The 14,451-nt window shown below is 40.0% G+C and overlaps 2 protein-coding genes across 3 annotated transcripts; one reads left to right on the top strand and one right to left on the bottom strand.

The window, feature by feature from the left end:
- Nucleotides 1-6,356: 6,356 nt before the first annotated feature.
- Nucleotides 6,357-9,636, top strand: LOC120554038 (diablo homolog, mitochondrial-like). Of its 2 annotated transcripts, none has more exons than XM_039792628.1 (6): nucleotides 6,357-6,656; nucleotides 6,938-7,070; nucleotides 7,192-7,317; nucleotides 7,695-7,805; nucleotides 7,950-8,046; nucleotides 8,356-9,636. In XM_039792628.1, exons 1-6 carry the CDS (start codon nucleotides 6,541-6,543, stop codon nucleotides 8,559-8,561), a joined length of 789 nt encoding a protein of 262 aa, XP_039648562.1. In that variant the 5' UTR covers nucleotides 6,357-6,540; the 3' UTR covers nucleotides 8,562-9,636. The 2 variants fall into 2 exon arrangements, with proteins under 2 accessions (XP_039648562.1, XP_039648573.1); XM_039792639.1 differs by having other exon boundaries at nucleotides 6,941-7,070.
- Nucleotides 9,637-12,095: 2,459 nt separating this feature from the next.
- LOC120548891 (odorant receptor 131-2-like) lies at nucleotides 12,096-13,085 on the bottom strand. Its single transcript, XM_039785406.1, has one exon. The coding sequence runs from the start codon at nucleotides 13,017-13,019 to the stop codon at nucleotides 12,096-12,098; it is 924 nt and encodes a 307-aa protein (XP_039641340.1). The 5' UTR covers nucleotides 13,020-13,085.
- Nucleotides 13,086-14,451: the final 1,366 nt, after the last annotated feature.

Here is a 14,451-nt window from a genome sequence, read left to right on the forward strand (position 1 = left end):
AATTAATGGTAAAGGTATCTTCAGCTAAGCCATCTACCTGTCTCTTAGACCCCATCCCAACGAAGCTACTCAAAGAAGCATTACCCGTGGTTAACACTTCACTACTAGATATGATCAATATGTCTCTATTAACAGGTTATGTACCGCAGTCATTTAAAGTAGCTGTGATAAAACCTCTTCTGAAAAAACCCACCCTCGATCCTGAGGTCTTAGCAAACTATAGACCTATATCTAACCTTCCCTTTCTCTCCAAGATCCTTGAGAAGGTAGTTGCTAATCAGTTATGTGATTTTCTCCATAGCAATAGTTTATTTGAAGACTTTCAATCAGGATTTAGAAAGCATCATAGCACAGAGACAGCACTGGTGAAAATTACTAACGACGTTCTAACTGCTGCAGACAGAGGACTTGTCTCCATAATCGTTTTACTAGATCTTAGTGCTGCATTAGTGCTGGTTTAAGTCCTATTTCTCTGATTGATCTCAATTTGTTAATGTTAATGATAAATCCTCCAAGTACGCTAAAGTTAGCCATGGCGTTCCACAAGGCTCAGTGCTTGGACCAATTCTATTCTCCTTATTTATGTTTCCTCTTGGTAATATTATTAGGAAACACTCAATTAACTATCACTGTTATGCGAATGACACCCAATTATACTTGTCAATCAAACCAGACGAAACCAGTCAGTTAGCTAAACTTCAAGCATGCATTAAAGATATAAAATCCTGGATGACCTACAATTTTCTGATGTTAAACTCTAACAAAACTGAAGTTATTGTGCTGGGCCCTAAACACCTCCTAACTTCATTATCTAAAGATATAGCTAATCTGGATGGTATTGTCCTGGCCTCCAGCACTACTGTCATAAATCTAGGAGTTATTTTTGATCAGGATATATCCTTTAACGCCCATCTAAAACAAAGCTCAAGAACAGCCTTTTTTCATCTTCGTAACATTGCCAAAATTAGGAATATCCTGTCTCAAAACGATGCTGAAAAACTAGTCCATGCATTCGTTACTTCCAGGCTGGACTATTGTAATTCCCTACTGTCAGGTTGCTCAAATAAGTCCCTTAAGACTCTTCAGCTGATCCAGAATGCTGCAGCGTGTGTTCTGACAAGAACTAAGAAAGAGATCATATTTCTCCTGTATTAGCTTCTCTGCATTGGCTTCCTGTAAAATTCAGGATTGACTTTAAAGTCCTTCTCCTGACCTACAAAGCCCTAAATGGTCAAGCACCATCCTGTCTAGAACAGCTCTTAGTACCTTATTGTCCCACTAGAGCACTGCGATCCCAAAATGCAGAGTTACTTGTGGTTCCTAGAGTCTCTAAAAGTAGACTGGGGGCCAGAGCCTTCAGCTACCAGGCTCCTCTCCTATGGAACCAGCTCCCAGTCTGGGTTCGGGGGGCAGACACCGTCACCACATTTAAGAGTAAACTGAAAACCCTCCTCTTTGATAAAGCTTATAGTTAGGGAGTGAGGAGTTGCAGCGTCCGCCTAACCCGGCCCACCTGCTTCTCTTCATAGTCATCAGATTTATTTATCATATAATCAATAATATAGTGAGGTAGAGGGAGGCAGGCCAGTACGTCCCGATCCCGCAGTGGAGAGTTCAAGCCCGATCCGGCACCTCTCTCTAAGCTAACCTGCCTCTCTTAGTTATGCTATTATAATTCTAGACTACCGGGGAAGTTCCTTCCTTCCTATGACACACTGAGCTGCTCTCTCATCTCTGGTTTCACTTGTTTCCTTTTGTATGCATCCTGTCCCAGAACTGCTTGCTACTAACCTAGCTCTGGGGAGTTTACTCCCCGGAGTCCTTATGTGTCTTCTTATGTGACTGGGCATTGCAGGGAATCGCAGAGCTATGCTCTGCGATTCCCTGCAATGCCCAGTCGCGTCCTGCTGCATCCGCTGCATCCGCTGCATCCACCCTGCTGCGATGTTCATACACACAGAGTAGTCAGGATCCGGTATAGGAGACTGCACTACTCAGTATGACACGATGTGCCCTGCTATGACATGAACTACAACGAACTACCTTCAAAGTCACTGTTCCATTATCTTTAATGTGACTATTATTGCCACTGTTCATCACACCCCCAACCGGCCCCGTCAGACACCGCCTACCAAGAGTCTGGGTCTGCCGAGGTTTCTTCCTAAAAGGGAGTTTTTCCTTGCCACTGTCACAACAGCCACTGCTAATGCTTGCTTTTGAGAGAATTACTGTAATTGTTGGGGCTTTGGAAATTATAGAGTGTGGTCTAGACCTACTCTATCTGTAAAGTGTCTCGAGATAACTGTTGTTATGATTTGATACTATAAATAAAATTGAATTGAAAGAGATCACTGATGCAGTCAACAGTGTCACCGTAGTAAATCAGACTCCAGCTGAAGTTTAGCCTATTTAATTTATACATCCTTGACATATGTATTCTATAGTCCTAATAGTAATATACAGGCTTCTATTGCAATCTCTTAGGCCTACATGTAGATGTACCTGTATTTAAATAAACACACGGTAGCGGAGTTTATGCAGTGTCTTTTATTTTACTCGAGTTTGTCTTCATGAGTCAGAACGAGGCAACAGCTGTGAGGGAGAGTGCGTTTTCCCTCCCCCTTTCCTTTATTGAATGTCATTGCCAAACACTATAGGCTACCTTTTAAAAGCGAGGAATAATATCCTGTCTCCTTCGTATAGCCCCTAGTTGGGGCTGTGCTGGACACTGCTCTCTGGTCCTCCCCCCCGCTGATGCAAGCCATCTGCCCTTAAACAATCCGATGGAGCACTCGTTGAAGAAACTTTTCCACACTGGGCTGCTGTCTTGTGTGAAATTTATGTTCTTCCTATATTTGCAAATATATTTTTAATAAAATACAAAAACCTAACTTGATTTAGTTTGCAGTTGTCTTTATTTTTTTTCACTCTTTAACTTTCTAAATCCACTCCTGCTACACAGAAACTACTATTACCCTGTACATTGCGGGCTGTAATCTAAAGCGTTACCAGAGTGTTCAATGTCAGCTGTCAGCATCTAATATGTTGAGAAGGCTATAAGGTAGAGCTGCTCAAATTATTCTCAATATACTGTTGATATATATGGACCTAACAATGTTGGTTAAGGTGATAAAGTTCAGGCACATAAACAACATGTGTTACTGTACTATCAGGCCCATAGCAGGTTCATGGTTAGCAAGTCAGAGTTAAAGGGCGTTGCACTTCAGAGGCTGTTAAAGTCTGTTTGGTTGTTACCATAGAGTGTGTGTGTGTGTGTGTGGGGGGGGGTGTGTTGTTGACAGTCAGTCAATACAAAGATAAGTACTGGACATTTTAGGACGCTGTGTTTCTTTAGGTTGCTTGTTATGTAATTTGCTCTGGATTAGCGAATCAAAAACTGTGTATCACTGAATATCATGTACATTTTTGCCACTAACAATGCATTACAGTAACCACAGGTTCCAGGTTTGTTACCTTATATGTACGGCTGCTCAGATGTTTTTAAACTGGAGTGCAAAATGTACACAAACAGCTTGAAAAACACTGATTTGACTGCATTATCTTTTGGACTGTGTTCCAGTGTCACACTCTTACACAACGTTATTGAAGTCAGTAATCACAGTAGAGGCGTAACCTTCAGGTGCAACATCAGTATTGTTTTGAAGAAGATGATGAAACCCATAAAGAGATGTTTCTGGAGTGTAAATGACATGAGTGCAGCAAACAGGATGTAACGTGAGGTACTGTGCAATATCTCCAGAGCACGGTTAGACAGCATGTCTCCTATCCCCTGCTTAGTAATTAACAGACTGGTTAATTATTAACGCAAGGCTCCTGAGTCTAATTGTGCAAACTGAAGTTTACATTTGTTTGTCAAACAAGTTGACTCCGTTGAGAGCAGTTCACTGGGGCTCATAAGCTCTTTACGCATGTCCTGCGTCAGTAATCAGGACTGCAGGGGATTGGAGCAAAATCTGTGTCCAAAAACAAACTTTCGGCCTCTGAACCCCAGCGGACGCCACCTCAGCAGATAACGGTATTTGCAGGCTATCAGACAGAATGAGTGATATTGCCAAACTTTTGGCTGCAAGAATTTTAGGGAAATATGAAATGGCATGAAGAAGTGACAAATAGGCTACAACTAAGGTTTTTTTCTGTAAAGCTGAGAAGAGGGATGTGTATTAAAACTGTCATGCTCTTATTTATAGTCTGTGTGAAGTCACCTCCATTATAGTGTCATGATCATAGGTCATGATGTAGTTCGTAAGGCCATCAAAATGTAAAGAGCATCCTTTAGTATTATCCAGCTTCTATGTGTGCTTGTTTTGTTATTTTTTATGATAATGTGACAGGCTAGTGTTATCTGAAACACAAAACAACAAATAGGCCTCATAGCAAGAAGGTGCCTGACTTTAATATAAAGGAGTTTGCATGTTTTGCCCATGTTTATACATTTCATCTAGGTGCCGTGGTTTCTTCCCATTGTCCAAAGACATGCACGTCTCGTGGATCAGCAGTGTATCTGCCTGTAGGTGTGATTGTGTGTGAAGGTAATTGTCTAGTAGGTATGTAGATAGATACTGTTAACAATATCACAGTTTCATTAGGCTTTCCATTTTCTTTTGTAGATTTTCTGTAAATTTGTTTAAAGTTTGCGTTACATTAGAAAGGAAACCCAGCGTGTTTTGCACGGACAAAAAGGGCTGGACTCGAAGGGCGAGTGTTAGCCCTATGAACACGAAAGTCTGTCAATGAGTCTGTCCATGAGTGAGGAAATCACACCATTGTTCGAAGTGAGTGTGATGACTTGAATGTTTGTGTTTTGTTGCCCTTTCAAAATGAATCGCCGCTACACAGACTATTTCCTCCACTATAGCCCAATCCATCAGCTGATTAACTTCCTCCATACATGGTTGTTGTTGTTGTTGATGCTGCCTCCTGCTCCTGATGCACGTCACGCCACTGTGTGTGTTTGTGTGTGTGTGTGTGTGTGTGTGTGTGTGTGTAGTACAGTACAGTATGAGTCAGATAACTAGTCAAGTGACTAGATGACAAGATGACAACTAAAAACCCATAGGTATTTATTAGTTATCCAACAAGGAGTGTCGGTTACAGGGGAGGTTTTTACCAAAGGCCTGGTGTTGAGTTGTATTACTGTAAAAAGTTGTACAAAATATTTTATATTTATAATACACCAAGTGCTTCTGTAACATGGTAGTGTGAGGGCCTGTTTTACCAGCAAAAGAAGTGTTTCCACTGTCTAAAAAAACTTCTTTAATAATTGATTTAAAATTAAACAGGTTACTTCTGCACAGCATAAAATGCACTAAAAACAAAACTCTCCTCCTTTATCTTTGTCCTCCTTCTCCTCTGCACCTGTTTCACATCCATCTTTAATAAGCACATGATACTATCCTGTGGCCAACCCTGAGCTGTTGGGGGGTGTGCTCCAGGCACTCACAGCTGCTTCTCATAACCTTAATTAACCTTGATTCCCACTTAAGAAAATACAGCAAATCCACAAACCCATGCAAATAATACCTGTTAAAACATGCAACACATCTACCAGTAAAACCAAATGCAAAATACACACACTGCTCCAACTCAGACTGGGTAATTAACCAAATCATGCAATGTTGGAATCAAAATGAAAAGCTGTCTAAAGTCACATTCTGACACTTCCATTGCTAAAGACCAAGCTGAAGACAAAAATAACCCAAAACAAGCAAGAAGTGAAGATAGCTGCAGTGCAGGCCTGGATGAGCATCTGTAAGAAAGATAACACGCATATAGAAGAATAAATGGGGCTCCAAGTGTTGCATTTTGTGCAGACAATGCACCTTGGGGTGCCAAGTGTCAGTTTTCAATGCCAAAAAATGGCTCCAGCAATTTCCATTCCATGTGATGAACAAACTAAACATTAATTATCAACTGATCAGCGATCATTATCTTTTTGATTTCTTATACCTTGTATTAATTATGTGTGTTTTTTATAAAATGCCAGAGCCCCTTTTAATTTCATGCACAATCTTGAAAACACCCCAAAAATTGACCCAGCGCCAATTTCCAAACCTCTTAAAAAAAAGAGTCAATTTTCAGATTAAGGTCTGATTATTATTAAATATATTATATTATTTCATCCTGAACTTTAAGTGGTCCTCTTTCTCATGCACACACACACACACACACAAAAACACACAATAGAGCAAGAGAAAGAGAGAGAGGAACCAGCACAGAGGTTATGTCTTGGTATCTTTTTTCTTGTAGATAAAGCCAATTACGCACATTTGCAGTCAACAGATCAATGCGTTTGACGTAATGGAATGGGGCTGGGGCCTTACAAATACCTGCAGGGCATGACAGTTGGTCATCGTCGAGCAAACGGAAAGATTACAAGCATCGAACAAGATCATTTTTCTGACTTTACAAAGATAAGCGAGTGGACAGTAGAGCAGACAGAAAATCTACTCTCAGGAACTAACCTATCTCATATCTTATAAATACATTCTTCAAGTGCAGCAGATCTAATTCATCTGCAAAATGCAAGCTGTTGGTAAGTGTTCAGTGTGTGCTAGTCGTGCTGTCGGAGGACTTCTGCGAAATCAGACAGACTTTTCACTGCTGCGGAGCAACAAGACCTGTATACGTTTCCTAAGGTAGGTTATGAATAATAAGCAATGCGACATAGTATGTAATTTGGACAAAGCCTGGATCTCTGCCACCTATTGAAGCTTTGCACCTTCAATAGCTTGTCTGTCTTTTTCTTTGAGTTTAAACAACGTTTTAACATTTTCAGGAGATTATACGAATTGTTTGTATTAAGTTCAGGTTTAACTTCTTCTAGATTTTTCTAATTTAAACCATAATATATATACTGTAGATCACGACTAATAAGGTGTTCATATTTTGTCCTCATTTTTTGTCCTCATTTTTCCAGCAGTTCAAAGAGTGACCTATTTAGCGGCATGAAGCCTGGAGTCCAGAAGTTTGGGGAACAGACAGATCCTGCACATATGAGCATAGCACCTTTCAGTGTTGGCCGTGGGCTTGATGCTATCCCGTCTACACAGGTGGGTCAGTCTCCTACCAGAGACCAATCAACTGCATCTGCACAAATTGTTTATATTTTCTATATTTTGCATAGAAATTGAATGGAGGATTTAAAATACTGCATTCCCCCCCTCTTTGTAGGAAATGGAAAACCTCTCTCATGACTCTCTGATCAGAAGAGCAGTCTCCGTGGTGACAGACAGTTCAAGTACCTTCCTCTCCCAGACCTCCTTGGCTCTCATAAATGCCCTTAAGGACTACTCAAAGGTGGGTTTTTATCTTATGTGAAACATTTTATCACAGCTTACGATTGCCAACCTCAGTCTGGGAGTTTAATTCATCATTGGGTAGAAAATCTACTCACGCTACATTAAACAGTAGCATGGGAAGGCACATCACCACCACCACAATACAGAGTTGATTTATGTCCATATTGTTAAATGAAATGGATATAGACACATGGGCATAACGCAATCATCATGATTTAAATCTCTACCTCTTTCCATAATACCATGGTGAGGATAATACCTCCACAAAGTGCCTTTATGTTTTTGCATTTGATAAGAAGTACAAATCTAGACTTTCATATTAAAAATGGCCCTGTTCTGTCTCTGACTGTCTGTCCTTCCTCTGTTTGCTAACAGGCTTTGCACACACGCATTGCTCTCCAAAGACGGTATTTAGCCTCTCTGGGAAAACTGACCCCAGCAGAGAAGGATTCGTTCCTGGAGGTTATCAATGGCCAGCGTGCAGAGGTTAGTTTGTGTTGTTGAAAACAAATCCCAAATGTTTCCTAGCATTCGATTTTTGCAGTTAAAATCAGCTTTTAGTCTTTGCAAAAACAATTCAAAGAATATGCCTTTATTTTATACATTTGTCTCAACTTTTTGTCCAAACAGGTTAGTGACAGACTACATGAATGCAAACACTTTGAGTCAACCTGGATCAATGCTATCAACTTGTGTAAAATGGCAGCCGAGGCAGCAAACGTTTCAGGTGAGCAAAATGTGTGCCTGAGTACAGCTGTATTTCTCGAAGCTTGATGGAATGTCGTAATGCCGTTGTATTTATAATGATGGAATTATGATAATAAAATAAGACATAAAATCCTATTTTTATTCTGTTCATTTTAGAAAGTGTACATATCAGAAGCTGTCACTCAGTAGAACTTTAGTTAAAACTAAATTGACTTATTGGGCAGGAGTGCTGTCTAAGGTCCATATGGTTAACCTAAGATGGTGTTATGTCAAACCTTGAACTTTCTCAGTAATTTGACAAAATGCTTGTTTGCATCTGTGTTTCCAGGAGCCGAGCAGGCGTCCATCACAGTGATGACAAACATTCAGATGGCCCAGTCGCAGGTGGGGGAAGCTCGGAAAATGTCAGCGGCTGCAGATAAGATGTTGGCCGAGACTAAAGTAGAAGAGATCCAAAGGATGGCAGAATATGTTTCGTTTCTAGACAATAGCGAGGAGTATGAGGTGCAGGAAGCTTATCTACGAGAGGACTAAGACAAATAGACAGAGATATTGGAACAACAACAAATATTTGCATGCGTTACCTTGGGCTGCACAATTAATTGAATATTAATCGCGATCATGAATTTGGCTTTCCAAAATGATATGATCGACTGCGATTTTGATGTTTAAAATGTGTGCTCCGCTCATAGAAAACCTCAGTGTTAATGCCAGGGCCCCAGGAAGTAAGCTGGGCTTTGAAGCCAATTTGACATAGTAGCCAAACTGTGCAATTACAACTTCTATGTCCATCAGGTGATGCCATGGGGCCCAAAAAGATTTTTCCCTATAGACTTTACATTGGGAAACGGACATCTAAATCAGTCGATACACGTTTTTGAGTGTCACTACCCCCATGAAACAACTCGTTTCGCTATCAGGTTTGGAACAATGACAGAACAGACTCTCACACTGAGCTGAAATTAAAACACAGTGCTGCAACATGTGTCTTTTGAATTCAACTAAAGACATTCATTTTAAAGGATTTAGTTTTAAGAATAAAACAAACAAACAAAAATATCCAAATCCCAAAATTCAAAACCGAATACCTACCCAAAGAAGGAATATCCGAATAGTCTAGCCCTACTTATTTTGATGCAAAGATTTGTATATTAGCATAAATGTAGCACAACATGGAAGTGAAAGTGATTTGGGCCATAATCGTGCAGCCCTACTTTCACCTTTGGAAGCTATGAGTTTTGTCTATGTGATTTTCCTATTATGTTTCTCTTCCTCTTTCTGGCTTTTAGGCTGCATTTACACAAAGGAAATCTAAATTTGAAAAAGGAATGAATAGCTAGCAATTTGTAATTCTTCAATGTTGTGTAAATCATTATTTAAGACTATTTATTTGATTAGTGAATGTCAGCTGCATTACAAGCTCCAGGAAAATGATTATTGAATTTCCAGTAAATGTTGTATGGCAGTGGGGCTTATCCAGTATCGGATCACAAAGTTTTTTATTGTATGTTTTGTTGTAACAAAGACATTTTTTATAAAGATATTGTTTGCATCATTGTATTTTTCACTGTTCACATAATAACAAATAAAATTAAAGCTGCAAGAAGTGTTGGACGGGCCCTCGCTCCTCTGTGCGCGTCGGGGTTACTGGCGGACGCCACTCCTTGCAACCGTGCATTTACGCAGCACTCAGACACTACAAATCGTCACCAATGAAAAGGGAACTCCCTGCTGAGTTCAATGATACCTCACACAAGACTCTACGTCATACAGTTCATTATCGGTGAAAGAGGGCATGGTCAAAGCATAGGGGTCGGGGCAAACCTTTACCAATAAAAAAGGAAGTCTGCTGAATTCATTGATACCTCATATAAGACTCTACCTTAAACGGGTCACCAGTTATGAAAGGGGGCGTGGCTTAAGCATGGGGGGGTGGGCCAAACCATCACCAATGAAGAAGGAACCCTCTGCTGAGTTCAACAACACCTCACACAAGAATCTACCTTAAACGGTTCAAATGTTATTAAAGGAGGCGTGGCTGGAGTAAGTGGGCATGGTAAAGTATAGGGGGCGGCTCAGTATCACATGTAGCCCCACATTATAAGTTTCATGTAAATCGGATGATGTTTGTCATATAAGGCTGATTTCCTGTTGCTAGCGGAGGGGCGCTATGACCAAAAGTCAATTTTGGCCTCTAGATGTCCCCAGGCCTGGACCCTTGTTGATTGAAATCAAGACTGAGTCTGTCTGAGGTTTCTTACTAAAAGGGAGTTTTTCCTCCGCACTAAATTATAGAGTGTGGTCTAGACCTACTCTATCTGTAAAGTGTCCTGAGATAATTCCTGTTATGATTTGACACTATAAATAAAATTGATGGACACATGCTCAGTACCTATACATGCACTAATGGAGAGATGTCAGAGTGAGGCCTACTTCCTGTTTCCCCTAGGGTGCGCTATGACTTTGAGTCAATTTTGTCAGGTAAATGTCCTCAGAGTTAGAGTCTTATGAATCATGAAAAGTTTCGAGCCAACTGGACAATGTATACTCGAGTTACGCCCACTTCCTGTTTTGATAGCGAAACGCACAAAATGGCTGCCCCACCACGGCCATGCCCTATGACGAAAAGTTTTTCTTTCAATAACTTTTCATCTTTAATGTCTTAAGATGGCACAGACCAAATTTGAAGTAGGAGGAGTTTGACATGTGGAAATGGCCAAAATCACACTAATTTCGAACTTTCAATTCAAAATGGTGGACTTCCTGTTGGGTTTAGGGTATGGCTCCAATGACGTTTTCTGTACCTCTTGAGATGTCACATATGTGTACCAATTTTCGTGAGTCTATGTTAAACGTACTGCAGGGGCTCAATTTTTTTAAGTTTTGTAGCGAGCCATTTTTGTGCACCCATTCCTGAAACCCTTAAAATATGTAAATGTTCACCAGACTTGATGCCACCGCCAATTTAGGTGAGTTTTTGAATATGTTAAGCCCCTCAAAAAGGCGATTCATTTGCCGGACGAAGGAAAAAGAATAATTCCTTCAGTTGCAATAGGGCCTTCGCCGCTGTCGGCGCTCGGGCCCTAATGAATCTATGACTATTTGATTTGAACACTTGAACGCTGAAGTCATCACAGTGATGTAAACACAGTCATGTATGTAGGTTATGTACCTGACATGATTAAATCATTTGAAATGATTCTGAACTACAGCAGCTTCTATGAAGGGACACCACAGCTGGATGAGAGAGCAGCAGCTGGAAAGCAGAAAGAATTACTTCGCATTAGATTAGTAGACTACTCATACAACCAAGGTTACATGGCTTAACGTTTAATCATGGGTTAGCCCAGCACTGTTAACCTTTGTCAAAACAACCATAACTTTATCAGCATGTTATTGCACGTTGTTGTAACCTAACAGTACCGTACAGTTTAGCCACCAAGCATTAGCATTAGCCACTTGTAAATGTAGCACTAAGTAATTTTAGTAAGATGGATCGATATTGAAATATCTTATCAATTAATTAGGTCTACAGTATTACTTTGTTGCAAAGTGGCAAGTAATTATTTAAATTTTAAATAAAAATGATGCTGTGTGTCAGAAAAAAATATGTATTACTGTACTGTATAATTCTTTGACGTATATGATTCACACTTACTCTCAAATGTATCACCTGGTTACTGTTTTACTGGTTTCTAGTGTTTTGACGGAAGTAACTAGAGGGGGTCAAAGGTGTTATGATGCCACTGACATGTGACAAAACGACACAGTCCATGTGATTGATTAAAATGACAGATTTCTCTGGGTTTGAACAATGTTGGAAAATGTGGGATAATGTAAGTACACAACTACAAATATACATAACAGTTAGGTATAATTGTTTCAAGACATTTTAATGCATAAATATTACATATTATAGCTCTAAATAGCAATGTAATCACAGTCACATTTCTAACAATAAACTAGCTATAAATAAAACATGTAAAAGTGAATTGCAAACATGCTAACTAAAAATGTTTTTATTAATACATTGTGCATTTTATCTGTTGGAAAATGATGACTACCTTGTCAAATATTTCTTTTATACAAACTGAAGAATGCATAGTTTTTCAGTGCAAGAAAAAATGTTTCATCCCTGAGGCCATAAATGAGAGGACTCAGACATCTTGGAGCAAGACTAAACAGTATGTAGTTAGTGTACCTGACATCTATAAATAATCTTAAACTAATCTGAAGTATAGAAGTTTCTATGAATGGACACCACAGCTGGATGAGACAGAGCATCAGCTGGAAACCATGAAGAATTACCGTTCTGAGACCTTTCCAGTTTGACTTTCTATTCTCTCCTGATGCAGATTTGGCCACTTTCATTATTTTAACATAGCAGAATATAATAGTTATACACATAATCAAGAAGTAAAACTGATACACAGCTGACCTAATGTGATCCTGCCATCTGTACAAAATGAATATCTCAACAGAGCATATACTGTATTGTTTGTAAAACCTAAGAGAGGCTGATGCAAAGAAGGTGGAAAGAACAACAATACAGGGTACAGAGCTGAGGCCATGAATGATGAGGATGCAATGCATAGTGCTGCGAGAGGAGCACAGCTCTCCATGACGCAGAGGCATGCAAATAGCCACGTAGCGCTCCAGGGTCATTGCTGTCAGAGTAACTGGGGTGACTGTACTATATAGAAGTGCTACAACAGAGATAATGATACATGACCAAACATTCATGGTGATTTCAAAATAGTTGAAGATGAGCAGGATATCAGACATGAATAATATAAAGCTATCAGACAGTATAGAAGTAGCAAATAACATGTAGCGTGCAGTTGTGTGTAAGCTCTCCTTTTTTAAAAAGGTCACAATAAGCAAAAAGTTAATGCAAAGAAAAATCATTACCAGGATCTGCACAATAATGACCTTGTCGTTGATCTGCCTCTGTAAAGGTTCACCACCAACCAGTGAGCGGTTATCTGCCATATACAAAGGTGTGTATATATATATGTATATGTTTTTAAGCAAACACACAAGTTTTTGAGGTACTGCCAAAAGTTAAATTAAACATCATACTGTTAAGCATTTGCCAATAGAAAATGTGGTTCTTATTACAAAATGATAAAAGTTAAGTCCAATGTCAAGCTTCTCTGAAGTGCTAAGTTGCTGGTTTAAATTCAGCAGTTTACCAAACCCTCCATACTGTTTAAAAGACAAATATTTTTTCCAGATCTCACTGCAGCTTTCTGAGAGAAAGAGCTGTGCACAATGAATTTAAAGACTAGAACATCCAAGAATAACATGAAACTGTACATCACGTCATCGTCACACACTGTTTCTCCCCCTCATTGGCTGTCTATTGTTAGTGCTACAGAGACTGTGAAGTGACCTCAACTGTTGGGGTCCTCTTGATGAGTTTTATTATTCAATAGCTACTCTTTATCCATCAAGGAGTGATGGTAACAATAAAGGTTTTAACAAAGGCCTGGTGTCAACAGCATACCGTTATAAGCTGCTCAAACAGTAAAGTTTGGGGGGGAAAAATCAACGACAATCCTGTACACAATGAAACCAATTTCCCTTTTATTAATTTTCACTACATTCTCATGTTCTGCTCAGCTTCTGACTGGCCCAACCGTGAGCCGCCAGCTGGCACATCACTTACTAGCTTGGTCCCAGTAGGAACCACCTTAACTGGCTCTTTTCAACACAAAGGACTGAGCTCCCTCAGGTTGTCTGAGCTCCTACAGAGGAAACTCATTTCAGCCACTTGTATTGTATTCACACTTTTGTTCACTACCCAAAGCTCATGACCATAGGTGCGGGTTATAATGTGTAGAAGAAATCCACAATTTTTTGGCATAGAGCCATGGATCTGAGGTTTTGACAATCGGTCAGAGCCTCCTTTCCAGTACCCTGGAATAAACTTTGCCGGGAGGCTGACCCTGATAATTGGAGCACACCCTCCAGTCCAGTTTAATCTCACTACACAAAAGGGTTTACCAGGCAGCCTCCCCCGCCATCTGATCTCACCACCAGGTGGTGAGCAGTTGATAGCACTGCTCCGCTGTTGGCCCGAGTGTGCAAGACATACAGCCACAGACCTGATCATATGACCATAAAGTCGGTCATCAATCTCTGGTCTAGGGTTTGAACGTTTGTTATGGTCAATCTATGACTAGTGAGTCCAATGTCAAAACACCACTCAGGTTCAGAGATGACCGGCCATTCCTTCCAATCACCCACATCCAGGTTTCTCCCTCATTGCCCACATAGATGACGACCCCCAGCAGAACTATAAAGTCCCTTTGGTAGTATCCTTTCTACAATGACATCCAGAGACTCCAAGAAGTTACTCCAAATTGTTTGGTGCGTATTAATCAGTATTAAATTGAGAGTTTCATAACCTGTGACAACG

This window comes from Perca fluviatilis, chromosome 2 (genome assembly GCF_010015445.1).
Source record: "Perca fluviatilis chromosome 2, GENO_Pfluv_1.0, whole genome shotgun sequence".
NCBI lineage: Eukaryota > Metazoa > Chordata > Actinopteri > Perciformes > Percidae > Perca > Perca fluviatilis.